The sequence below is a fragment of the Falco biarmicus genome, chromosome 2 (assembly GCF_023638135.1).
Source record: "Falco biarmicus isolate bFalBia1 chromosome 2, bFalBia1.pri, whole genome shotgun sequence".
Taxonomy (NCBI): Eukaryota; Metazoa; Chordata; class Aves; order Falconiformes; family Falconidae; genus Falco; species Falco biarmicus.
The window spans coordinates 94317337-94345050 of NC_079289.1; the positions used below are offsets into that span (position 1 = coordinate 94317337).

Here is a 27714-nt window from a genome sequence, read left to right on the forward strand (position 1 = left end):
GGGAGGAAGCGGCGTAGGAGGCTCCGCTCGCCGCGCCGCGCTCGTCCTCGCCGGAAAGAGGAAGCACCGGCGGCGGCTCCGCTCGGGTCCCCGTGCCCACTGGAGCCACAGGCTGCCCGGGTGGGTGCGGGGCTGGCGCACCCCTGTGCTCCCGCCTCGCTGGGCCGCGGCGGGGCGGCTGAGGGAGAGGAGCAGCCGGGGCCGCTGAGGGAGGGGCAGCCGGGGCGGGCGGTGGCGTGAGCGGAAGAGCGAACAGCCCGGGAGGGAGTTTCGCTTTCGGAGCCTGGGCGCCTGGCGGGGCGGGCGGGCGGCGTCGGTGGCGCAGATCGGCTCGGCGGGCTCGGGGCTCTGCTTGTGCTCCGCGAAATGTCGGCGTCCGGCCCCAGGCGGGGGTGCGGGAGCTCGGGCGGGAGGGATCCTCCCGGCGCTGGGGTGTGGGGCCGGGGCCAGCCGTGCGTGACGGCTGGTTTTCCTGCCAGCTGTTGGATTTAATTGTTTGCCCTACTTGGCGGAGGCGAAAGCTGCTCATCGGCTTTGTGATCCTTGAAGCCACTGACCAGAGTCAGGGCATGGCATCTGTGAGACCAGAAAATTAATTTTGCCTTCAAAAACAGTGCTATAGAAGTTTCATGCTCTTCCTCTTTTATGACTAAACTGACAAGCCGTATGTGAAACAAACAAACTAGTAATTGTACAGCTTTTAGCATTTCGTTTTGACCTCAGATTTTTGGCCCACATAGCTTTTGGGTTTCTGTGCTGGCACTCTGAGAAGACAGACCCTCATTTTGGGAGCAGCAGAGGGTTACGCTGGCTCAGGCTCAGTCCAGGTCAAAAGAGCCATAATATATACGCTGAAGTTTGATCTGCATGCTTTGAATTTTTAGGTCTTGTGATTAAATGTGGATTGTCTCTGCAATGATTTTGTCTTACGTGTGATCTGTTTCCCTTCCATTTGCAGGAATTACTGCTACCGGTTTAAGAACATTGCTGTGAAGACTAGTGATAGGTAGGTCTCCATAGCTCAACTGACTCTCCTGTTGGGATGACCAACGGCCATAACTGTATCCTAAGTGCCAGACAGGTTTTGTATTTATAGCTGTTCACAAACAAGAATGCAGTGTATAGTGTTGGGAATTTTTACCCTTTCTTCTTTTTAAGCAAAAAACTTGCACTGCCAACTGTCTCAGCAATCACAGGCTTATATTTCTGCGTGACTGTAACTAGGGCGCTTTGGTATTAAAGTTAACATCACACACCAACAATGCACAGCATTAATCTGAAGCACAGAGTGTCAAAACACTTTTCAGACATTTCCCTGTTCTGGTGGTAATTCTACACCAAGAGTAAGCATTAGGAGTATAAAATTGCTGTTTGTGGGAAGATAAACACTATTGATGTTGTTACATGTCATGCTTTTCTTACTGAACTCTTCGAATATTTTTTTGAAGTGTGTAGTAGGGTGAGTTCAAAATACACAGCACAAACTGATGTTTAACACCTTAAATTGTGAAACTTGCTGCCATGGGATGTCATGGAAACACAGTGTTCATGGGTTCAGAGAAGTTATGTGTTCTGGCTTAAAATGCCAAAAGCAGTTTGGAGCTGAAAAAAGTATCTGAACTGCCACTTGCTGAAATCAGGGGAAATGCACTATGAAAAATAATTCTTGTATGTGTACAACAGTGTTATGTTTTACTGTTTCTTACTGCCCATTGCCAGAAACTGGATACTAAGTTAGGGACGTGTCTGGCCTGACTGAAGAAGGCGCTTCTCGCAGGCTAAAGTAGCAGAGCCAAAAGCAGTGGGCAAAGGACATGGTCGACTGTCTGTTGGTTTGGGCATTTCCCATTTAAACCGAGTTTCCTCTTTCGGGAGAGCTTTATATATGTCTTTAGTTGAAATTTGCTGAATTTATTGAAGTTTCATCTTCCTTTCATAACATCTTGTATTTTTACCGTAATATCATGCAACAGGTTAATTAATCATGTTCTGGTCGGTGCTGTGAATGACGCCAGCCCCTCCTCGGTCCCGCGTGGGTCGGTCGCTCAGAGCCGTACCAGCCGCCGCCCGTTCGGGGACCGTGTGCCCGCGCCGTCCACAGCGCACCGCTAGGGGGCGTAGCCTCCGCAGCATGGGTTGTATTACCGAGTCATAAATAACAGTATTTTGTCGTTGCGTTTGACAGTATGACAGACATTGTCTCAACTTCTTTTGACTCCAGTGGAATTAGGTGCAGTCGTTGCTTCGATCAGATTTATTTGTTTCCACTGACGCTTACTTGCCTCACGTTGGTACAGACACAGGCGTGTTTTGATGAAACGGAGTACATCCATATCTAATTATCAGTGGGGAAATATTTTAAAACTGACAAAAGGAAGTAATAAGCTATAAAAAAATAACTTCTCTGTCATTAATGGGCAGAATAGGCAAACAAATCTCTTCCTCATTTTAAATTCCACAGTTGCTGGTGAATTTCATATGTTTATTTGCTTCCAGATTTTATTTTTTAAAGTGTTAATTATAGAAGTAATCACATGTATTTTCTGGTTCTTTCCATGTTTTATATTTAATGTAGTTTCTTTTGGAAGCGTAATTCAGCTGAAAATAAAACAAACTCATTCTTTAATTTAGTGTCCCAGCTTGCAGCATTGTTGTGCTTTGCTTTGTATTTGTCTAATGTTTCATAAATAATTTGTGAAAGTAATGAATATTTCTGTGTTTGGCAAAACAGATTTTTCATATTTGGCAAACTAATACAGTTGGATAGTTTTGCCAGGGTTTTTCCCCTCCTTCCCCTTCAGAGAGCATACGTACATGTTGTGTATTAATAATAAAATATCAGGCTTCATCACTTACTGCTTTAAAAACTGTATGTACGTTAAGCTCTGAACCTGATTTCTGCTCGTGCTGGGGCTAGTTCAAAGAATCTTTTTGTCATGTAGTAATTAGGGTGAACGTGAAAATGAAATACACATACTTTTCTGTAGTGTAAAATGAAGGAGTTGGCTACCGTGGAGTTAGATTTTTAAGTATGAGAAAAAGACATTACACCATTCTTGACAGTATCCAGATGTATATGAGGAAGGGACAAAAAAGTATGTGTGCATGATGAGAGTGGAGATAAAAGTTTTGAAGAGGGCTAGCACAGGAAATGAGATACTTGAAATGGACAAAGACTGATAGCCCAGGAGTCTTTTATCTATTTGTGGATTTCAAGAGTTACAGGTAACTGCAGTGTTTTACAGTGACCTCAGCGCTAGGTTTTCTTCCTCCTCCAAGCAGACAGGAGAGAATATAATGAACTCACACACTTTGGTTGCCTGGTGCTTGAGTCCGCAATCCTTTGCTCGCATGAGTCGTCTCATTGATTGCAAGGGGACCGCTCATGTATGTAGGGCTTCTTGTAGATGCGTTGTTGTGACCAAGGGTTTATGGATTTGAGCTTATTGTGGACTTTGCAAAGGACAATAATTTGCCTTTGTGGTAGCTGCATAATTTGCATTTTCTTTGAATGTGGCCCATCCCCATTCTTTCAAGCAATACAGCTTGGCTTAAGAGGCAAAAAGTTGCTGTTTAATCGGTATTGTTAAATACGAGGCAGAACACAACTAGTATGTACTTTATTCGTATGCATTTTGAAAAATCCTAGTTTTATGCTGGTATAAATCTGTAACAGTTGTAAGTGCTGTCTTGGCTATATTCCAGTGTTGCTGGGAATAGCGTTTGAACACGTCTTAGGGGTAGCAATGTAGTTGCGTGTACTGGTGTGTACTGAGTTTCTGGTACCTTGCATTGGCACTCACCTAACATAAAGTTCAAGTTGAGGGTGAGAGTATGAGGAGAAATACGTGGATGAAGCAGCTAATGTCTTAATGTAACAAAATAATTGCCAGGTGGGGAGGGGATTCAGAATATTTCTCAGTGATTCATGCTGATAAATCACACTGAAAATAATGGCAATTATAAATCCTGCCTGGTAGTTATAGATACCTTGTTCTGCCCCCTCTTACCCGCCTTCTTCCTCCCACCCATCCAGCTCCAGTTGTCCTTCTTCCTTTAACCTTTTCCTCACATTTAACAAACGGGATTGCAACTTGAATTGGCTTGTGATATTTTTTTATGGGAGGCAGGATCAGATGTTGGGGGAGGAAGAGAGAAATAAGGTGAAAGAAGGGATTGTATGCAGTTATACGTGTATGATAGGTTTAAACAGAAACTTTACTACTTGAATGGAGTGAAGATGGGTTTAATTATTTTATGGCAATTCTTTTGTAGATGTCCATGTGCAGACACCACTAAAGAGTCAGAACAGTGTGTTTCATTGAAGTTTATGCTTTTTATTTGGTATTGATTTGGAAAATAAAGGTCGTAGAAGCATAAAGTGTGGGAGAAAGTAGAAAGGAAAAGGGTAATGGAGAAAAAAAGTCTTCAGTCCCAACATTTTAGGCTGTGTTGTATAGAAGGGTCCCTTTTAACCTTATTGTAGTGGGGAATTTTAACGAATGGGATTTTTACTGATGCTAATCAAAAGCTATATAAATAAGAGACTTCAGCTAGCCACAACAGAGAAGGAATATTTAATAGCTGTAGGCCATAGTACTCAAGTTTAGCAAAAATATATTCAGTGCTTGTAACAATCTTAGTAAGTGTATTTTTATGAATTAAAAAGCTACTGTTTTCTTTTCTAGTTCACCTTGATCACCAGAACAAACTCCACAAAAGATGGTAAGTAGTCTTTATGGGTTCTTACGTGGTAACTTAGTCACATTTTATATACAAAATGCATATAAACACTTTCATTCAACTTTCAGTGCAGACTTAAAAATTAGATGGGAAAGTAGCTAAACTGCTTTGAAAATAGAATTCATATTACAACAGTGAGTGATTTGTCTGCTCCTAGGAAGACTGCAGAGACATAACAGGAAAATAACAGAGAACTCTGGTCGTTTGCCTTAGATTTATAGCTTTTGTTTCCTTGAGGAAATCTCTCATTTCCATTTATTCCACAGCTGAAAAAGCACAGACATAGAGCTAAGTTAGACTTTAAAGAGTTCCTTTCCCTTTTCCACCCCAATGTAAAACACTTCTGTAATTTCTTAACAGATGTATTTTTTAAATTCAAATGTAAAAGGGGTTTTCAAGGGTCACTTTCAACAAAAAAGCCACAAAAAGTAGTTGGACAGGCACCAGCATCACAGTTCTGTCTACATGAACTGGCTTTGTGTCTTCCTTTCCCCTAAATTAACAACTGGAGTTAGTCAGCTAGACAAATCAGCCAGCTGGATTCCAGAGCTTTCAGTAAAGTCGTCAAGGCCCTTTTTAGAAGCCTTTTAGAAGAACTAGAGATAATTTTTGAGCTTTAAAAGAATATGTTGTCTTCTTTGGAAGTACACAGAATGTAGGAGATACCTGCTTTTGTCCGTGGTGTTTCAAAACTGTGTTTTTAAGCAGTGGAAAAAATAGACAAAATGTTCTAAAAGTAGCCTGTGAATGTATCAGATTTGACAACAGGACATTCTCGTCCAACTGCTGAAGGATGAGGAGTCAGCGTGACATTCTTAAGCTAAGCAAGAACAGTAAATAAAACATTGCTCATCCTAGCTTTTAGGTGGTTGGATAATAAAGAATGGAGAAATTCCATATGGAAGGCAGATGCTTTTCTTGCACCCACTCATCTCAAGAATAAATATTCTGAAATGTATGGTCATGTAGCAGCACAATGTTAGACCAAGAGGAGAATCGTAATGAAGTTTCACCTCCATGAATTGCTACTTTTCAGGAAAGATAATCTGTCTAGACTTTAAAATCACATAGCTGAACCCCACAGCCCTTCACAAATAGGGTGCCATTTTTGTTCAGAAGTATCTTAAAGAATACAAGTTTGTTGTGGTGGGGTTTTTTTATGGAGTCTGTTAGCTTGGAGGTGTTTTGTTTCTGAGAGCACTTACCAATGACCTTAAAAAGAGATAACTTTTATAGATGTCTTATGGGATAATGGGCTCAATTTTGCAGGAAGACAGGAAACATGAGAGTCACAATTACTATTCCAAACTCTCTAGCTTTTGCATCATTGCCTGAGAACCAGAAAGTGAAAACAAATGTAAGTAAATGAAATTAACCACTCTTGATATTGTTAGCATTAAATGGAAAGTATTTCTTAGGCTTTCTTTCTTCTCTTTTGTTTTGGGATATTTTTTATCCAGAGAATCATTGTTTTAAGGCTACAGAATGGTGCTAGTGCAGATCAAGAAAACACACTTGAAGAAAGATTTTTGTCTTGTATGCCCTTCTAAAAAAAAAACCAACAAAACAAACAAACAAAAAACACAACACAAAGGACTGTAAATGTCACATTCATCTCTGAAAACCTTAGCTAATCTTGCCATAGTTCTGAGTGTTTGCCAAAACATGACTTAATTAAAATTCTTCCAATTTAAAGTACAGATTCCATTTTGGCCCAGATACAAGATTTTTCTATGGAAATGAATATGTGGGGGAAAGAAAAAAACATTTGCTATTTATTTTACTTGTTGTAGGCTCTGTTTTACTTTATGGTCTTGGTTTAAGATCTATTATCTCCTCTTTTTGAGAGTAGGACAAGGAGGGAGATGAAATGGCCTGTAGAAAGGAGGCTTAAGGCTAGAGGGACTGTGGGGCTTTGTAGTTGCTGGTGAAATTTGAACAGCATGAAACTGTTTTTTCAAGAAAACTAAAATTAGCTGGAAGACAGGAGAAGGTGTGTTACAGTATGTTTCATTCTGTAGAGCTATTTTTCCATGTACTTTATCAGTGGTACTTTATTACCACTTGTCGTATGTTGGTTGCTGATGAGTACAAAAGGGAGATTTACTGGCAGCTTGCACTTGGCTAAATACAGTCTTGTTTTTGATTGAGGCCATGATGGATATATGAATTTGGCTGAACTGCCATTTGACCTTTATTGAGAAACTTACTTTGGCAGGCAGATGGAGGAAATATGTTACTGGATAAAATGAATGCCTTTGTTTAATATGGAGGAATTTTAATCTCTTGTGTTTTCTGTCTGCGGATTTGGAAGTCAGGTGTAGGTTGTAATACATACACCTTGGAATGATTCAGTTCTTGTAACTCACATGAGTGGCTAAGGAATTGTGGAATATATCCACATAGCTTATCCCCTAAAAAGAACCGATTCCTGCTGTAGTAGCACAAACACTTTGAAAATACCTTCTGGATACTGCAGCTTCTCTATTGCTGATTCTTCACTGGTAGTTCTGTTGATGAAAAAACAACGTCCTGTAAGAGTAATGAAGTGTAGCGCACTTGCACTGCGTTAATACTTGTCCTCCTTCAGATCTATATGGTCTATCATAGGAAGAGGATGACTTAATGATTAGAAGGCAGACTTTATGCTTGTGTTTACAGTGTTTCTCCCCTCAATTACCATTTCTTTTCTCTCTCTTTCCCCCCACCCTGGGTTGGGGGGAGGGGGCTTATGTTCTTTCCCTCTCCCCGTGTTTTAGCAACAGGAAGGCGCTGACCCATGGTATTCTCAGCAAGTGTATGCAAGATACTGGAAGCACTATGATCTAGCCATGCGCTGGATGCGTAGACACCAGAAAGCCTACAGGAAAGCCTTGGAGTCCTTTTATCACCTACCGTGGCATCCTTCTGCAGCCTCTCCAAGTAGCCGCTACTCAGATTGGGATGGGAATGATCTCCCACATACCCAAAACTGTTCTTCCAGCAATAGCCCACGTGGCAGAGCTCCGTACCATAAGGGAGCTCAGCAGTACACAGATGCCCACCAAGGGAGGGAGGATGCTGACAGGGACTCTGAAATGGAAGAAGACTCTGAGTCTGAAGGGGAGATAGAATATGACTTGAGCAACATGGAAATCACGGAGGAGCTTCGCCAATTCTTTGCACAGACAGAGAGGCACCGGGAAGAACTTCGTAAGTCCATGCTTGTTCTATGTTTTCTGGTACTTAGTGGCCATAACATTGAGTGATGGATGGCTTCATCGTTTACAGGTTTTATGAGAATTCACAGAAATATGCAGTGCAAGTGAGCAAGCCAAACAATGAAGTAGGCAAAACTGATGGGTGCACTTAAGTCCCATTCATTAGAAATAAGTCTTAGAAAATGAAGGTTTTTTGGTAAGAGAGAAAATTATGACTGCAAAGAGGAGAATAACACGTTGTCCGGAAGACAGTACTAGTCTGAAAGAAAAACTCCATAATTTTTGTAGTTAAATCTAATATATGTCTGAGGGGGGAACCCAGAGGAAGTGCTTTACTACATCACTGAACCCTAGATTAAGCCTCAATGTATTTTATTACACAGAGAAGTCATTTTGTTTGTTATTCTTTGGCTAACCCAACCGTAAAATTTCATGACCTTTTTCTTCTCCCCCTGCATCCCTAGGGTACTCTTCATTCTGTACTATACCACAGGTTTCTCTTTGTTTTGCATCTTGATCTGCACCCAAATCCGTAAGCAGGGAATATAAACCAAAGACTTCAGATTTTTCTCAGGTCTTGATCCTCAGAGGTATTGGTCATATTTGTTTCTGTGAAATCCTTAAAAGAAATAGAAGATTATGCTGTACTTTTATTGACACTTTACTGCATATGTAAATGTTGCAGGCAAATTTATTATCTGTTTTAAGGAAGCAGTATGATGAAAATAACTTTTCCCACATGACTCCAATAGGAAATACCCATAATGAATGTTTAATAGAGCTTTGTCTGAAAGAGGGAGATGTTTTACACATGCATAATAAAGACAATGATATTGGGTGGGAGGGATAAAATTTGTGTTCTTTTAAGTTTTGTAATCAGCAGGCATCCAGTGAGCTAAACACCTCAGCTGAACTTCACACTTCCCATCAGTATGATGCACAGTTGATCTAGTTAGCAGAGGAAAGTGAGGTAAGGAGCTCAGTGGTAGTGCCTGACACGCATCCCTTTCTCATCGTGCTGCTGCAGAATCAGCTTGTGAAACATTCCTTTGATGAGGTATGGGATACTTGAAGATGCTTTGCTACTTCTGGAAATGCAGTACATTTTCTTTGGATTTATTTTGCCTTTATGTTTAGTGGTGTTCAAAGGCATGCGAGTGGTTAAAGTGGTATCCTGGAAATTGAGATGTCTGGGCTCAGAGATGTTCTCTGTTGCATATGTCCTGTATGACCTTGGTATAGCTATTTAATCTCTTCCTGACCCCTCACTGGCTGCTCTTGCTAAAAATATGATCTGATTCTTTATGATGAGCAGGTGAATTGGGAAGAGGTTTGTGACTCAGAATACAGATTTTACTTCTGTTCCTTCTACCACAGTGGTACTTTTCTGCTGTGTGCCATGTACTAGCCTACTTCTGTGTAAGTCCATTCACTTCAGCAGCACTATTTCAGATCCTCAAGCAAATTTGAGCGGAATCTGGTCTTTAGCTGCTGCATGCCTCAGTTTCTTTAGTAGTTTCCCTATAAATTGAGGATAGTAATAATAATAGTCTGTAATTCCTCAACACATGAAAAACTAAACAAGTACTTGATTTATTGAAATTCAAAAGTGCCACAGAATTCTTGGGTGATAGCATCTAAATGCTGATTTTTTGAGTAATTAAAAATACAGTATGATCTTGTTCAGAAATATTTTTTTTCTTGCATGGTGGGTAGGGGAAAAAGAAAATAGAATAAATCTTTATTTCTGTTAAAGCTTCTCAGGAGAAACAACATAGCTTCCCTCATGGTGTGGAAATGAGCTGGTATGGAGACGGTGTTGAAGGCAGTACCACTCTACTTTAGGAGGTAGTGGTATTAATTTTCCTGGATGCTGTTTCTGAACAAAATGAAATTGAGAGTTTCATTAAGCCATGATCCATAATGATGCTATCATGTTATATCTTCCATCCTGTGCTGAATAATGCTTGTCATTCTGTATTGATGCTCCAGAAGATGGAGATACTACTAAAGAAGCCCACAGTTGCTGAAATGTTTACTCTCTGATGCCTCTTCCTTTTAATCCCAAACTGTATGTATGTTGTGTGTCCATTCCCCCTGCCAGCCTCCCCGCCCCCACATAGGAGCAGATTTGTAGAGGAATTTTGGCACTAATGTGCTCAGTAATGCCTGAAATTTTAAGTATCATCCATGTCTGGAAGAGACATTTATAACGTTGAGGTAAGAGTACTAAATTTTCTCTATAAACTGAATAAGAATATTTGGGTATGTCAAAGCAGAATACCAATAGTAACCTTCATGGTCAATTGCAATATAAACCAGCTGTTAGGGAACATTAAGGAGGAGTCTATGTCGCATGTCTTCTTTCTTTGGCATAAATAAGGGGCTCCAGGTAGAGTTCACAGCCGTCGACCCCTGCTTCTTGATATGCAAATGGGGGAAGACACCTGGCTTGTTGCTTTTTTTAAAATGATTACTATGCAAGAGTTTGATACATGCTTACTGGCAACTTACAGAAGTGAGACATAAGATAGGAAGGGGAATTTGGCACGTAAGGATGGGCATACTAGTACAGAGGATGGAGGTCTGACTTACCTTTGCGAAGGATGACTTCCATTGGTCTGGTGGGTTTTTTAAGCCCTGCAAATTTAGGAAATACTATGCAGCTATTTTGGATGTGCATATTGAGAGTCTTCATTTACCAAGTAAGGGAACAGCTGGTTCTCACACATGATCCATGTCTCATCAACATGTAGAAGGATAATCAAATGGACTAGGAAGGAAAATCCTAGCTGATGTTCGGCTCTTTACTTCTAATGCCTGCTATAGAGTCTGCTGGAGGTAAATGTGGTCACAGACATCAAAGTATAACATGTTGCAAACTTCAGCTGTGGAAGACTTAAATAGGCCTGAAGGTGTAGGTGGGAAGGGCCTTTGTGTCTGGACATGACATACAAGTATTAATTGCAAAAAGAAAAGTGTCAGAGACAAGGAAGCCATCATGTTGGACTAGACAAAGAAGAAAACATTAGGTTTATGTCTTTTTTTCGGTACAAACTTGAAGAACAAGCAGATTCCTAACTTCTGTAGCACTTTTTTTTTGTTTTGTTTTCACAGTGGGCATTTGCAGTGATTGGCTGACTTGGACAGTAAAGCTTTTGAAACTGGCAGCTCTGAGCCTTGCTACATGATTTAACACTTCAGCAGTGATACAGTTGTTCACAACTAGCCTCTTTTAAAACAATCTCTTTTTTTTGGTCTTTGAATTCTTGCCAAATTCTACAGTTTTTCTAGTCACGTTGTGTTGCAGTCAAGTTATGTGTTCCTGGAGTACCCCAAAGTAATAGTGAGCAGAGTTTACCTGAGGCTTTATGAACTCAGACATATTAATGTACTACAAACTTATCTCATATTCTATATATTCTATATATTCTATATATATTTGACTAAAATCCCTTACAGTTTTAATTTCTTTGCTCTTCAGTTGTTTCTTCATATACAATCATAATTATCTAGTGATTCTATTTTTTAGTGGTTTTTTTTTTTTTTTTTGTGAAGCTAGTATGTTGTTCTGGTTCTTCATGTAACTGGTGATCCTAATATACTGTGCTTCTTGGGGAAGTTTTTAGTTGCATTGGAAAGTCTTCCCTTTGGCTGTTGGAAAGTATGAGGTTTTTTACTGGGTTGCCATACCTGTCAGAGCTAGGTAGTATGCTGAATTCCCCAAGCACCCTAGAGGTAAAGGACAGAATACATTAAGTTGCCTTTTTATATTTGCAAGAATTAAAAGGACAAAAACCAAGAAATGAAGATTCACAACCCTAACAATTCTGTAAATTGTCTGATTGCATATATTTATTACACTGTTAAATTTAGCCTCTGAAACATGTAGTTTTTCCTTAAAGTAGTTTTTCTTTGTTCCCTTTTTACATATAAGAGAAAATTACCACTGTAATTGAGTGAAGACAGCATTGTGAGTACATTAAGAACCATTCTGTAGTAAACAGGCAATGAGACAGTGTCCTTTATTTAAAAACAAAGAAAAGCAAAGTACCATCATGTCAGTTCATTACTGAAGGATAATAGTCTGTCAATTGTTAATGCTATAACTAGGGTTTTTTTCCAGTAAAGCCTCTATTTGTATTGCCCACATACCCTCCAGTTTTTCCAAAAATAATAATGTCTCAAAACTTTCATGCCAGATGGAAAACCTTTAAAAAAGAATTGAAAGAAGATGGCAAATGAAGATGTTTGTTTTAAATCTGCAGTTTGTAGAGTTTTTTTCCCTCGAGTTTCTTTTTCTCTGAAAGATGACAGTTGCCACTGCCTCTTCCATGAAGAGAAAGTAATGGAATTTTCCGTTTTTTGAAACTTGTTTAAATAGCACCAGATCCATGAAGCTTTTTTTTTTTTATTTAAGGCCTCCTATGTGCTTCTTTGGAAAAGAGACTTTCATGCAGGTTTTTTGCCACCATGTTTTCTTTCTTTCTCTCACTTTTGGTAAATGCTTCTCCCTGTTCTTCTGTCTGTCTGTCTGTCTTCCTCAGACTGTAGTTCAGATTCTTACTCTCGGTCACAAGCATTTTTTTTGTATCTTCTTCCCTACCCTAAACTGCCAAAGCAGTGTGGATGATGAACTTACATCTGCTCAACTTCCTTAGCTTTGTGAGCCTTGGTTGTCACATGAACTTTTACCACTATCTTTAGAAGTTGAATTGCTGAAGCTTCTGAGAAATGCTTTTGAAATTAGAGTGCTCTCTGCAGTATGTGTGGGTGCTTGGGAGATGCTTTTGAAGCACGTTTTTTTGTGAACTAAAGGAGAAATGTGAAAGGCTCTTCCTTTGTAACACATATCTGCTCTTGATGATTTTATTGTGTAGCAGCAGAATCTTCTCAAGGGCGCACACTGTGTCCAATGTAGAGGCTGTGTTATTTGGTACTGGAAGCCAAGAGCTAAGAAAATGCCTCCTTGCTAGAGAAACAAGGAAAACTTGCAATTTTCACTGCTTTAATACTGGAAACTAATATGTACCTGCAAAAACAGGGGTTCTGAATTGTGTTTGGAGAGCAACAGTTGGGCACAGGTTTATATCCATTTCATAAGAGACAAGGTTATCTTTAAACTAAGAGTATCAATTTGGGAACACAGCCATTCCTAGAATATGTGATAGTTGAAAATGGCCTTGGATCTCATGCTGGAGACAGATTTGAGCTTAGAGGAATGTATAGCTTTGCTATATGGTTCTATGCCTTTCATATCAATCCAACAGACTTTGCAACAAATGGACACGCTGCTGTACAGGAATTAATGGAAGAGAGGCACTGCAAAACTTGAGGTGCTGCTGAGAAAATAGTGACTTCCTGTATCACGGGACTAGATGCAGTCAGAAATGGGTATCCTCTGCTGCATGCTCAGGAGTGTTGTATGAGGGTTAGCATATAGAACTGGAAATTATATGTCAAGTCTTTGTTATGTGCCTGGGGCTGAGACTGACAGTGTTAGCAACTCTGGAAAGTATGCAAGTGCAAAGCCAGGCTTATTGTTTTGCTGCTAAGGGATGGCCCAGGTTTCAGCTCCTAGGTGGTGTCTTAGAATGTTGGGACACACCATGCATGCAGCCTGGACAGCTGGGTGGAGCTGGGTCCTGGAATGCCACTTCCCGGTCTGCCAGTGGCTCTGCTGGGCTCAGTTCTTCCTCATCATGCTGTGGAGTACTGTTATTTGAGTTAGAGCAGGTTTATAGCTCAGAGCATGGGAAAGAGGCTCATGTGGTTCAGTGTAACTGTAGTGTAGACATTGCTTTAAGAGGAATGTCAAGATGTCAAACACCTATTTCCTCTTACATTTGATGGAAATAAAGGATGCTGTCTTAATGCGAAAATATGTATTAAACTTTGGAAACCTGCGTTTGAAATTGTCACCCTTTGTCTGAAGTGTTCCTGTTGTTACATCTGAGATAATATACACATGGCTTGTTGAGAGGTTCTATTTATTCATATTTATAAGGGATTTTGAGTACTTTAACAGGAAGTGAGCAAAAGCCTCAAGTGGTAGAAGAATGAACAATATGTTCTGCAAAGAATTGTTCATTCCAGACCTTTTGTTTAACAGTTATGTTAGATGTCATCCTTGGGACCAAAACGCATCCTATCAACATCATCCTTGCTGGACAAATACAGGGTTTGAGCTACCCTTTCTCCCAGAGAGCTATTATCCCCGAGTTATTCATGAGTCAGAGAAGTCTAGTAATGTGTATTGTTGCTGCTCTTAGTAAATCAGTGCTTTAGTTAAATTCATTCTGACTAGACTTGTCTTGAGGATATGAGGATAAGATGTGCAAGACAGAGACAATGATTGTCTCTCTCAGCTGCCCTGTCCCTCACCATCCGTGTGCTAGATCTTCTTTTGATAGCCGTTTCTTGATAGTTGCTGGTCTCAAAAGGAGACAGGTCAGTAGCTTGCTGTGATGGATTAGCTATTGGAACTTTCTCTTTACAAAGAAAATCCATGTGGTAATTCAGTTCTAGGTTGGACAGGCACAAAGTCAGTGCCTGGTTTGTGTCTGTGTGGTTTCCAAGGATTGAGAGCATTGCTGTGACGTACCTGGGCTCTGCAAAGCTTTGGCAAAGAACCACCAGGCAGACCTCAGGGCTGGGAGGCCACATGTGGAACAAGGAATCCTTCCCCAGTCTTGTTGTAAGAGCAAAAACAGCTTTCAGAATGCTGTTATGGAAGATTACTTCATATGGGAACAGTTTGGTGTGGGAAGACACAGATGCTGCTTACACTCGAAACTGGTGCTGGCAATTTTTTGAAGGCAGGTCTGCCTGCTTGGTTATGCTGTTAGCATCTGCAGCTGCTCTGAGTGGCTCCTCTAGTCATCCTTTCATTCTTTGTCCCTGCAGGGGAGCCTGCGAAAGCAGCTGCAGCTGCTGTAGAAAAGAGCAGGTGAGATCATGCTGACAGACACAGCTCTAGGGAAAAGTGACATAAAAGCTGCTCTGTGCTAATCGCTTGATTTGGGCAGTCTGTGTTCACAGTTTATGCACTTTTCCGTTTCCCCTAAAATTCATCAATGACTGGTTCCATCTAGGAACCACATGTAGCATTTCTGGATCTCTAAATGATTTTACTTAGGAGAGAGCTTTGTCTGAGTTTTGTGCTGATAAATCCCAATTCTTATTTTATTAAAGTTAAATCTTCCTTTAGTGCGATACTCTCGACCTTGTAAGTGGATAGTGACAGTATGGGCTATGATCTGTTTTTTAACAGCCTTTTTTCTATCTGCCTGGGGGAACTGTTGTAGGAGGAATTTGTAAAGTTTCAGGGTGTAAAGAACTGGAGTAATTGGAAAAGCAAATGTCAAAGACCAAGGTGGAAATGGATGTAATGTATGCTTTCTGTGCTCTTATCTAAAAAATTTGCTCAGAATCTACAATGGAACATGGCAGCAAAGTGTCTCAACTGTTACACGTTTTACGTCTCTGTTACAAAGTAAACCTCTTGTTCAGATTTGCTTGGAGACACATCATTTATCCCTGCTAATTTTAACAGGGTGTTGCTAATGCCCAAAATTTAGAGGCACCATTTGCTTTTCAACATCTTTCACTGTGCCTCAGTTTTATCAGAAGCATCCAGATAGAATTCATGTCCATCGTCATTAGGCAAACGTGGGTGCTGTGGAGGCAGAAACTGAGAGTTTGAAGACTTCCATCTGCCTGGGTCTTTTTGAAACTCCTTTCCTCACACGCTCAAAATCAAGTGAGAGTTAGACAGAAGCTGTTAGGCTACCCATTGCAGACTTGGGTGGCCTTTACAGACTTCCATCGTGACCTTGGATGTATCATTTGGGACTAGATCCACAAAAGCTTTCAACATAGGTGGAATTTAGAAACAGATACCCAAATTAATAATCTCTCTCTTCCAACCATGCCTTCCAGGAAGAAGAGGACTAGTAATTTATACCCAAAGGATGATGCATTTTAAACCCCAAGGTTTAAAGGGAACATTGTCACTTGTTTTATTTCCAGTGGCTGGGTTGAGTAGCTGTGACACCTTGTGCCACATGATCTGCTGTGAAGCCCGTTCCCAAGGGATCTAAAGCACCTCCTGCTCTAGCACTTCTACCTATCTCCTGTGATAGCACTTCCCTGTCGCTCAGGAACGTAGAGAAGGTTGATACAACAACACACCAAGAAAAGGTTGTGCTGCCACCGTTGGAAGTACTCAGTACAGATTGATCCAGCTGTTCATCAGTGTTACACTTGGCCTCCAAAGTACCCACACCTGTTTATCCAGTTACCAGAACTTCCCTCAGATACTTTCAAGTACATATTCAAGTTCTGAGTTGTCAGAACTCTGCTGTGCAGTACACTGAAATCATGGAGGCAATGTAAAATGAAGAATGAATCTTAAATAGGTATTTGCACTGAAACCAGGTTTGTACTGAAATGAATAACATGGGTGTTATCCTATTGATTGTCATTGTTCATTTAGCTGCATAAGACTCTCCAGAGTTTAATTTCATTTGTAGTTGCTGAAGTGGTGGTTGTTGCTCTAAAAGTCAGCTCTGTACTCACAGAAATTGGAGAAACTTTGCCAAGGAATGTAGGTCTCCAAATAGGCCTTGATTTTAATATGGTGGTTCAAACGCTAACAAGCCAATACTGTTGTTTTCTCACTGTGCTCAGGCCTTGCAGAGCACCTCTGTTTCTAGGAGGTCTCCAGTTTCTGATGTGGTTGCTGAGCAGAAGAGTTGGAAGGTGCTTTAAAATTCATCAGTTGTCATTGCTTTGGGATTTTTGGCCACTGCTATGGTGGGAAGGAGGCTTAAAAAATTGTAGAAGAGTCCAGACTATGGAGACTGCATCATGTGTGACATGATGGAGGAGGTGTTGAGGTGGTAGATGGCAGAGCATCTGGCTGACTTTGGAGGAGTGCAGGAAGAACTGTCTGCATTTTTTGATTTCTACATTTCTCAGTAGGTAAAGCTGGTGATACGTAGTTATTTGCATTCCCTGCTTTTGTGTTCTTCCCTTGGCATTAGTTACTGACCTCTGTCATGAACAGGCTGACGGGCTAGATGAGCTTTTAGTCCTATGACTCTTCATGTAAAGCCCCCTCTTCATCAAGTCAATTAAACACTTCATCTGTGAATTTGTCCCGTGGAAGCAACAGAGTGGAGACATGGAGGTCCCACTTGCCAAGAAGTATAACTCAACTTTCTGAAGGGCAGGTTGCCAGCTCCCTTTTTGAAAGGAGGCAGTGCTCAGACTTCTGCTCCAGCATCTGACTCTGGAATTATTTCTGGGGTCAAACATTTGCCTTTTGTGGAAGGTACAATAGACACACATCTGCAGGTTTTCTCTGGCATGTTTTCCCAATGTTTTTTTGTTGTGTTTTTAATACTGGGCATAGCAATTATCCTCATGTATTTAAGTATATTTCATTTAATTTACTAGAATGCTGAAATGAGCAATTAGAAGATCAGAGGTAAACTAGGTTTCCAAAGCTACCCCTTTGCCCTTTCTTTCAGAAGCTGTGATATAGTTTGCCAATTCCTTTAGTTTGACCCTCTTGCCAGATTGATTGGTTAGGCAGCACACTGTAGTTTACTAAGAGCATGGAAAAAAACACATATTTTCACGCTGAAATTGATTTTATGTGGATCAGAGATTGTTATTTAATTCTCCATGTCTGCAGTAATACTAAATTATGGACCTGCCAGTTAACTGAAAGGTCAGTTCATAGCCTGAGTATGTGTCCTTTCAGAAAATCAGTGACATGATTACAGGTTGTTCTCAAAATAAAATTGTTTTTCAAATGTTTTTGATAAAGTAACAGATTTCCCTACATATGTTACTGAGTTGCTTTCTCATATCAAACAATAAACTAAACTTGAATTCAGCACGGCAGTCTGTGGCTGGAGGCAAGAAAGAAATTTCAATGTAAAATTTGAATGTGCAAGTTTGATTTAGAAGACTGACACAGGCTACTTTTGAGAAAAAAAAGAAAAAAAAGAAAAGCACCAAACTTTCAGTATTATTTAGCTGTCTAGCACTCCGTACATCATGGAACACTTTCTTCCAAGTGCATGTGCTTAATTTCTATTCAGGACACATTTAAAAAATGATTGTGAAACTCCCCTGTTCTGGCTTGTTTTTAAAAAAGCACTTTTAAAATTGAACATTTCCTTGTTCAGTCTCCTCTGACTGTTCCATAAATGTATGCGTATATGGATACAGTCATATATAGACTGAAGTAATCCTTCTGTTTACTCTAGCACTGGTGTCTTTGTCTGGCATCAGCATTGTTGCCATCAGCGACAGATTGGAGTTGTTTTGGGGGATGGGAGTGCAGAGTCAGCTGGTCTGTATTTAATCTTTCTGCTGTAGACTTGATCCTTATAGAGGCAGCTGTCAGTGCCTGATCCTGTACTAATTTCTAAGCAGTGATCGGTCAGCAACTCCCTGGCTGTGTAATTCTGTCAGGTGGCACAAGTGTGCGGTCTGGACACTGTCTCTGGTGTGATACAGACCCCTGGTTACACTGGGCTCGCCTGTGCATTTTGCATCCTAGATGCACACTTACCTTATTACAAATTAGATTTAGAGCATTCATATCTCTAGAGCAGGCATTCACTTGAGGTACCACTGGGCTAGCTGGTTGCTTCATGTTTATGGGATTTGATTGTTTCAGTTAATTTTCTGGTTAGGGTAAGAATATCCCTTTTTAAGGGTTGCATTGTGGAAGATAATAGAAGAAAATTTAAAAAAGGTGATTTGTTGTTTACCTGGACAGTAACCAGTGGCCCACTGCTAGTGTAAACATGGACATGAAGGCTTGTATTGTTTCCATCTAGAATCTCTGGCAACTTGTTTTGGAGACCACACGACAACCCTTCTTGTTTTTTTTCTCCTGTTTCCAAAACAGAAATAGGCTTCATTATCCAGCTAACTTCTAACTTTCTGCCAGTTACTTAACTACAAATTTCAAAAAAAATTGAGATAATTAATTCTTTAAAACTGTCAGGTAGGAAAGTACTAGATTCATTTTACAGATTCCTTACTGTGAGACGTGGTTAATTTAACTTGAGAGGGATATATACCACCTAGTAGCAAACCTGGAACACCTTCATTCCAACCTTACTTCCTTGCCTTCTATGCATTTTGATTTCAAAGGTAGTTTCTCTCTCCTTGCCATCTCGGTAAGTGATTTTGTGCTGTTTCTACAGAGCTATCTTCTTCAAAACATAGAAAATCTGTATTATATTGAAAGACAAGATAACAAACTGAGTAATTCAGATTTGCAAAATCTGTTTGCTGTCTGCTTAGACAGCCTGTTGCAACTGTGTCTGTCTTAGGGAGCACACTCTCTTGCCTTGGACTATTTTCTGCTTTTTCCAATAGGTTTTCAGTTGTGCTTCAATGAACATGTCTCAGCGCCAGAGCTGAGTTAAACAATTTTTCTTCCTAGCCATTCACTCCTGCTCCAGTTCTGCCCCTTTGGTTCAGCATGTGTGGTGCCGAGACACTGAACTGTACCAGTATCAAATATAACTTGCTGGTCTTGGTTTTTCAATTGGGTTTTTTGTTGTTGTTGTTGTTGTTTATGATTCATTGTGTGACCCCTTAGACAATTGTAGCAGCATCCTTGAGGGGCCTAGGAGCTGGAGCATGCAGCTCAGGGAGAAGGAGGGGAGCAGAAACTGTGTAAGCTGATTTTGTAGCAGAGGAAAGAATAATGTCCGTGGAACCATGGTTTCAGACTGCCACAAGCTTGCCAAGGAATCACATCTGCTCTTACTTCAAAGCCTGTAACAGAACATTTTATTTTTTCTTGAGAATATTGCATTGCTTGTAGATATATGTGGTGAAATATTCAATTACTTTTAACTCATTCATTCCTCAGCTAGCAGATGGAAAACTTGTCAACGTAGATACTTGGGGTTTTAATACCTTCAGCATTTTTGGTAGTTCTCTTTCATGGTGGTTGTGACTCTGGTTGCTGAGAGCTTATCATTGCAGACAATTGCTTCCCCCAAAAGCCGCCTTTATTCCTACTCAGTGTTTTTAAGCCAGCTACGGAATTTGATTTTTCTGCATAGGTTAGACTGCTGGCATAGTAAGATAGGGCTTAGCTGTCTCCACGTCTTTGAAGATCAGACCGATGTTAAAGATGGGAAGGGGGAAGTTTTATTGTGTCGTCTGTAGTCCTTCTGTTACGTTTTTTTGCAAGCACAAAGTTTTAAATTTAAAAAGTTTAAACCTAGGTCTGTTTTCTCCAAGCCAGTTTACAGGTAGAATGAGGCTGTTTATTCTGCTATAAAATAGTCACTCTCTTCTTTCAGTATGTTTCCACAATTTTTGTAAGTTGCTTAGTGTTCCAAAGTAATCATCCAGCAAGTGAGACTATGCTGTTTTCGGCAGCCCAGGATATTTTATCTTTATAGGTGTGGAGGTAAGTCACAATTGTTTGTATCTCGTAGGTTCCCATTGATGGGAACTCTTGCCGTGCAAAGCTTTGCACTTGATAAAGAGTAATGCTTGAGATGTCAGCCCTCTGGAAATCCAGAGCTCTGTAGAAATCAAACACCGTGGATATCCTGTTTACAAATCCTCATGTTTAAATCCTTACTTTGTTGGAATTCCTGTAGGCAAAGATTTTGGTTTTCCCCATGGTGTGCCTGGTTTATGCAAGTACAGGCATAATAAAACGGTCTGATGCTATCACCTCAGAAAAACTCATGTGTAAGTTTATGATAAAGGTACTTAGCCTTTCTAAGGAGATGAAGAAGCTGGCATTTTGCATCGAGAAGCTTGTGTGGGCAGAATATTTAACACAGCAGATAGGCTTGTGGGAAGTGGCATTCAAAGAGAGAACTAGGAGTTTTTAATCAGTAGAAATGGGTGGTGTTTTTAACTCAGTGTGGGCTGCTCAAGATCGGCTCAGGTAGCATTTAAGGCAAGATGAGCAAGCTCAGAAAGTGCACATGCAGCAGTAACAGAAAATCATTCGTCATTTGAAATAAGCAGACAAATATGTGAACAGGGGTATAGGTCAGTCTGAAATCATGGAAAAGAAAAAATAGATCAAGGCTGGGGAAAGTGCAGTATATCCTTGTAGAATAATGTGCTAACTAAGCAAGAAACTGAAAGTCGGTGAAGGCCATTTGACACTTACAAGGAGCAAGCCCTTGGTCTCTTGCCATAACTACCATTGTGTGAGGCAGAACGTGTCAGACCGCAGTGTGTGCGCCTAGAGAACTGTGGAGAAGGCTGCCTGTATATGAAACATTGTCAGATTGCATATGATCACTGGCTACGGTGAGCTAAGGGTTGAATGTACAAATATTAAGAGCTAAAAATAGTATAAGAAACCACACAATGCTGGATATGAATCTTTTATCAAAAATTCAACATAGATAATTACACTTCCTACTTTTACCTTCTTTTAACGTTGAAAAGTCTCTCCGTGGAGAATTCTCTCCAAATAAGGGAGTTTATTTGGGGTTTGGTTTTGAAGGGGTTTTTTTCTTTGTTTTGGTGTTGGGTTTTTTCCCTTTTAATAAGAAGAGGATGAATTCCAGAGAGCAATTTTTTTTTATTGCTGCTTAAGCTTCTCGAAGGATCTTACAAAGAAAAAAGAGCAAAGTGGATCAAGCTTACAGAAAGTATATGACATTTTCCTTTTTATAAAGTAAGAGAAACAAGACATCTTGAGTTTCTAAGGACCTACAGGGAAAATAGCTTATGTCTTGAAGAGCTTAGGTCATAGTTTTGCTGAAAGTATGTAACAGGGCGTTTGTGTGCATATGAAACCCCAAAAGCAGTGAACAGCTAAGAAACTGGTTACTGGGTTTGGCACTCCCTGAGGATGGGAGTAGTTGTCTGTATTTGTTCACTTTTCTTTTCAGCTAGTACACTCCAGATTAAAAGTCATCCGTAAAAGGTGGGAAAAGTTGGTGGGTGGGTGTGTGCAGGCAACAACCCAAAACTTTCTTTCAAAAGGCCTGGAATCACTGATGGCATCCCAGAATGCAGTATGAGTTAGGTAGAAATCTCAGTATTCCTTAAATATGGAGAAAAAAGGCTATTTACTGTGTTTGGGAAAAGATGTCTCAACTGCTTTTGGCCAGATAACGACTTCCCAGCAGAACTGCATGTGGTAGGAATAAGTTAATTCTGAAAACAGCTTTAAGAGAGGAAGAGCATCTTTGGGAACAAATGGAACTGACCAATTAGGAGAATGTGCACAATGCTTTTTCTTTGTGCAGGAACCACACACCACTGCAGCTGCTTGCCTGCCTTGTGAATATTTGCAAAATTCCGCTCCATGATTGCGGGAAGCTTGCCAGTAGTTGAAACTGAGTGCTGTAAAAGAAAGCACATTTATTTCAGTCTGTGTGAAGTGGAGGGAGGAACTACTTAAAACTGTGTAAAAGTTATTTGTTTCACATTTATAACTTGGCAGCACAAGGACTTATGAATTTGGAGTGTGAAACTGATTTGAGAATGAGCTGGGGACTTCATTGCTGCAGACTGAGAATTAGTGTTTTGATAAACCTTGCTACCTAATTCATGGATGAACATTTGGTGCTTGGTTCAGAGAAATTCTGGTTGCCTCTATAACTTTAGGGCTATAGACATTTTATAATTTTGTTGGTTTATTTTTTCCATTGTCAGATGCTTGTCATCTTTTTGAGGAAGATGTAGTTGCACATTTAGCTCAAGTTGCACTGCTTTGTATTGTTTTTGAAGTAAATTTTGAGGTAGTGGAGAGAACTCAGACTGCTGGAAAGTTGAGCAGTTCTACTTCCCAGCCCTTGCCCCCACCAGAGAAAACTTAAGTGTGCATCTCAACAGGACAAAACTTTCTCTGCTTTCATCTATTTTTCATCTGTATTTGGCTGGAAATACTGCTTTTGGAAACGCAGTAGTTTACATACCCATTCTTCCATGGCTTCTCGACAGCAAAGAGTGCGGTCACTGACAGTGGAGTTTGTCATGGTAGTATCTCTCTGCAAATAACTGATTTGAAACAGCAACATATTCCACGCAGCTACAGCGGTATCGCCAGCAACAGCTGACATGTTCTATGTTCAAATCCAGCCTTTGGTGCAAAAAACTGTGGGTCCCTGTAGCAGATTTCTGCCCCCAGCCTTTGCTTGGACTCTATAGACCTGATGTATGTGTCAGACTCCAATAGTCACTCCGGAAATTTTTTAACCAGTAGCTATGGAACAGTAAAAGTCAGGTTAGAAAGTTAAGGGCAGTACATCTGATTAGTGTAAAGTAGAACATAGACTCCAGACATTCATTAGGTAATTCTGAGAATGGTATTTAAATTGGTATTATTATTTTGATTGTTAACATTAGTATCCTCCAGGTTTATGAGCTACTCTGTGCTACAAAATGGAAATTGATGCATACTAAACTCTAATCCACTCATCCGTCATAAAGCTTCTGCTAGAGACCCGTTTAATTTCCAAACAGAACGATTCATTATCTATCTCTAGAGATGTTAATTTTTCTTAAGTGTTACTGTGTGCAACGAGCTATCGGAGAGCATTCTACAGCAAGCAAGCGAGGAAGCAGCTGTCTCTAGTATGCAGCTATGGGACTAATGAATAAAAAATTTCCATGGGCAATACAGAAGTACAAGGAATTGTCTTTGTGGCCCAAGAGAGTCAACAAATACAGGTTCAGTTCATGCCCTGCCAGAGTTTTGCTGTGTAACCTACAATGGGAAACACTGGTTTTCCAGATAGATTTTTGTTTTCTGGATAACACTATTCAGTGTAATTTGCATCAAGTTCATACTTAAAAGCATGTTGCCTAGTTGTGGACGGTCTGGTGTCCCAGGAAGTTTGTTTCAGTGGGATGCAAGTGACAGCCTGGGTGCTATAGCCTGTCCTCATAGCACTGGGTCCTCTGTAGGCAATTTTAATTCAGACCTTCTGGTTAAAATGGCCTAACACCAAATAAATCTGACTCTTCCAAAAATACATATGGACTCTAATGTATGTTTCTTTGTGAATTCTGGCAGTGCAGCCCACTTCAGGGGTGTGCCCTTAAAGCAAAATCACAGAAATGGCTCTCTGGAATACATCACTAATGACCTCCCAAGCTCTCCTGCCCTTCAGCCACCAACACAAAACTGTGGATGGTGTTGGAAATGACAGAACAGAGGCTTTCTGTGTCCCTGTCAGACAAACAGATGCCAAAATTGAGGTTTCTGATTATACTGTGTAAAATATCTCTTTTCTATGAATGAAGTACAGGGATAATTCATTTAGGAAGTCTGACAGGCAGTCAGTTGGCTGCTCTGTACAGTACTTTCCAGTGTAAAAATAAACTGCAGATGTTTGACACAGATATGTCAGAATACTTAATTTTGGGTTAGGGTTTGCAGATGTCATGTGTTTTGTGGAAGTTAAATCCCTGTCTTATGGGAAGGAGGGAAGAGGTACATAGCACCAAACTCTGAGAGGCATGTCCTGTGTGTGTGACCTGTGGACACTCTGTCCCTTTTGATGTTTAAAAAAAAGAATGCTGTCATTAGTAGTGAACTATTCCTCTAATGCAGTTTTGAGAACAGTCATTTGTTATTGGTAGGCAAAGGAGTTCAACTGCCAGGTGATTTTCTTCCTCTGGTAGAAATGTCCCCGTCAGAGGGGAGTTTTGTATAGCACTTTGCTGTTTTAACTGCACAGGGCATTATTTGTTCCATCAGAGCAGCGCTCAGGATCTGGAGGCAAGTTTGGGTACGCAAAATCAGGTTCTTGCTTTTTGACTGGACTTACCAAAGAGGATTTTTGATGACAGATTGGTCCAAATGTTTCACATCTCTGAACTGTTTTGGATCCTCTTTAAAAGACATGATGCAGGGATTTATGTTGGGTGCTGGTTTTGTTTGTCTTCAAAGCAATAGCAGTAAGGCTGACAGTTTTGAACTTTGCAAGTCTTGAGAAATGGATGAGGTTGGATAGTTTTATCTAAACACAGTGCTTACATCTGTGTTTCATTGGATGCACTTCATGGCAGACATTTACATGACAGACCAATTTGTTCATTTTCATAGAGTAGTAACTGATTGATTACATTTTCTCTTGGCTATGGTTCAGCTGAAGTTGCATTGTCCTGTGCATTGTTTCCTTGTCTCAGCTGCTAAGTCATTACTTTGGAAACAATGCTTTTTTTTTTTTTTTTGGTGGTTTGGTTTGGTTTTTTGTGGGGTTTTGGTGGTGGTGGAAGTTGTTCTGGTTTTGATGGTGGTTTTTTTTTTCTTTTCAGGGCATGTGTATGTTGGGGAGAAATGAAACAATGCTGTTTTTTACTTGTTATTACTAATACAGAGAGTTTTGTACGCTTTCAGAGTTCAATTCCAGGATCTTCTTTCTTCCGACTTCTTCCAGCCTGGCTTTATCATGCTATTTAGTAGGAATTTGTCATTATGCATAATGAGCACAGCAGGATAAGTAACACACAATTTGTTTTGTAAGTTGCAGAAGTTGGCTGTACCCTAGACTGTGTGGATCTCTGTTCTCTAGACCCAGCACAAATTTGCATATGTGGTATTAAAAAAGTTAAAATAAGATGAGATTGGTTGATCGCTCTGTAATTTACATGTCTTGTGGTTTATTTGTCTAGGGAGACAGCAGCAGCTGGAAGCTGAGCATGAGTACGTGGACGCGGATCAAGACCTTCACAAAAGGGCAGGGCGCTCTGCGCAGCCACCTGCAGAAAGGCCTGGGGAGAGGCGAGTGGCAGAAATGAAGAAACTGTATGGTGCCGAAGCTGCCAAAATCCAGGCAATGGAGGCAGCCATGCAACTTATCTTTGATAGAAGCTGTGACAAAAAGCAGCCCAAATACTGGCCCATTATACCCCTTAAACTCTAAGTACCTGGACTGTGCTCTGACCTGGCACGGAGCTGTAGGAGTGGATGCGTCGGTCAGGTTGTGCTGCTGAAAGAACAAACTGCACATTTTGGTTTTGGCTGGGCTTTGGGACAGAGGCTGACAAGAGTAGCATGTTTCTTTGCCCTGTGTTCCTTTTACACTGTCTGTCAGCGATGATCACGGTCCAGTATATGTACGTACAGTTGTCAAGTAGTAATAGGGGGGACAGTAATATCAAACATGTCTAAAGTCATAGTTTCACTCATGTGATACCTGCCTGCCTCGACCATGCCTGCAAGAAACATAATCATGTCTATATTCAGTGAACTAGGAAGACTTAGTGATGTGAAAAATACTCTATGAATTGTCTGCTCTTCCACTTTTAGGAAATTGAGTGGTCCCATTTTTTAGTCTTATTTAATGTAGTAGCATTTGGATCGTGTTTAACACAGCATAGCTTAAAGTGTTATGTTTGCTAATCTTGGATTTTTTTTGAGAACCAGGAGCCCAGTGGCCAAGACACAACATATCAGATTACTGTAGCTCAGTCATTTGAATTTTTTTCAAACATTTATAATAAAGCAGGAAGCTTTTATTCTTGACTGATACTTGTCTGGCAGGAGTTCAACTCTAAAGCATCATTACATAGAAAAATGTTTTCATGAAGGGGGTGGAGGGAATTGGGGGGAAAATCCTGATGTGGCCCTGACTGTTCGAGATCTGTTTAGTGGAAGAGAAACTTAAGAGGCCAAAGCACTCTTGGATCCAGTGCCTACAGTGATTTTTGCCATTCTAATAAAAAGCATCTAATTGGTTTGAAACTTTTAAAAAAGATGTGTTTGATAGACAAAGGGAACATCTGTGTGCTGTATATGGAGGTGTTTATAAACAAACATGGCTACGTTTATTTTAGGTGCAGCTTTCCGATGCCCACCTGCATATTACATGCACAAAGCTTAGACACAAGCAAGTTAGATGCGCCTCTGTGTGTACTCCTCCGTCTGCACAGGCTGTTTGGCTGCGCTTCTGTCACGCTTTACTTTTGGTCTGTTGTGCTTGCCTCGCTAGTAGCTGACCAGCTGGAGTGAGGCACACAAGTGGTCTAAGTAAGAGAGGCAGGATTGGACTCTCAGTACTGGTGACTCCTTAGAAAATGGTACACTGAACGCTTCCAAGAACTCTCTGTGAAGCACTGCTGCTTATGTATCATTGTGTGCTGAAGGCCTGTAGTTTCCATGCCAGGGCAAAGGAACATTATGCTGCTTTAATTGTGACAAACAAACATGTACCTTTCTGGCAACACAGGAAAGACTAGATTTCGAACTTCAGTTCACACCTACTTTGTCTGGTGTATTTCGGTGGCATGTGTAGTTTATAATATACACCAGCCGTTGCTGTGCCCTCTGCAGCACCCACTGCACCAAAGCAAATCTGTGGTGCCGTTTGGAATATCTCTGGTTTTACTAGTAGTTACTATGTTCTTTCAAAGCAGCATTTTCATTTTTGTTCCACCTTCTTCACTTTAGATGTGACAAGATGGAGTTAAACCCCCCAGTCTCCATGACTTTACTGGTCTGATTAATCTGAAGAACTTTACATAAGACAGGAGAGGGGAAAAGAGTTACAAACAGTCCTGCATTTGTCTTCCTTCTTGGTTTTGGTGGGTTTTGTCAGAAATTCAGTGTTTTGTTTGGGTTTCCTTTTGTTGACCAAATAAATTATCTTCGTAATACCTTATCATTGATTTGTATTTTTTTTCAAATGAACTTCTGTACTTCAGCACTCCAGTTCTCAGATGCTAAAGCTTTCTTTTAGCTGCTGTATTGTTTAAGGAAGATGGAACTTAGAGCAAGGACAATTTTAACATA

At 40.5% G+C, this 27714-nt stretch overlaps 1 protein-coding gene across 3 annotated transcripts; it reads left to right on the plus strand.

Annotated features, from left to right (window-relative positions):
- On the plus strand, positions 1–27583 carry GEMIN8 (gem nuclear organelle associated protein 8). 3 transcript variants are annotated; one of them, XM_056328517.1, is made up of 5 exons: positions 1–120; positions 959–1006; positions 4689–4725; positions 7503–7935; positions 25596–27583. In XM_056328517.1, the coding sequence occupies exons 3-5, from the start codon at positions 4723–4725 to the stop codon at positions 25844–25846; spliced, it is 687 nt and encodes a 228-aa protein (XP_056184492.1). In that variant the 5' UTR covers positions 1–120; positions 959–1006; positions 4689–4722; the 3' UTR covers positions 25847–27583. The 3 variants fall into 3 exon arrangements, with proteins under 3 accessions (XP_056184492.1, XP_056184494.1, XP_056184493.1); XM_056328519.1 differs by having other exon boundaries at positions 959–1001; positions 4688–4725; XM_056328518.1 differs by lacking the exon at positions 1–120 and adding an exon at positions 349–613.
- Positions 27584–27714: the final 131 nt, after the last annotated feature.

Bases quoted from the DNA above. Each gene is read 5' to 3' on its own strand.
- GEMIN8 (XM_056328517.1), top strand. The intron at 7,936-25,595 runs GTAAGTCCATGC...TTATTTGTCTAG, and splicing joins GAGGCACCGGGAAGAACTTC to GGAGACAGCAGCAGCTGGAA.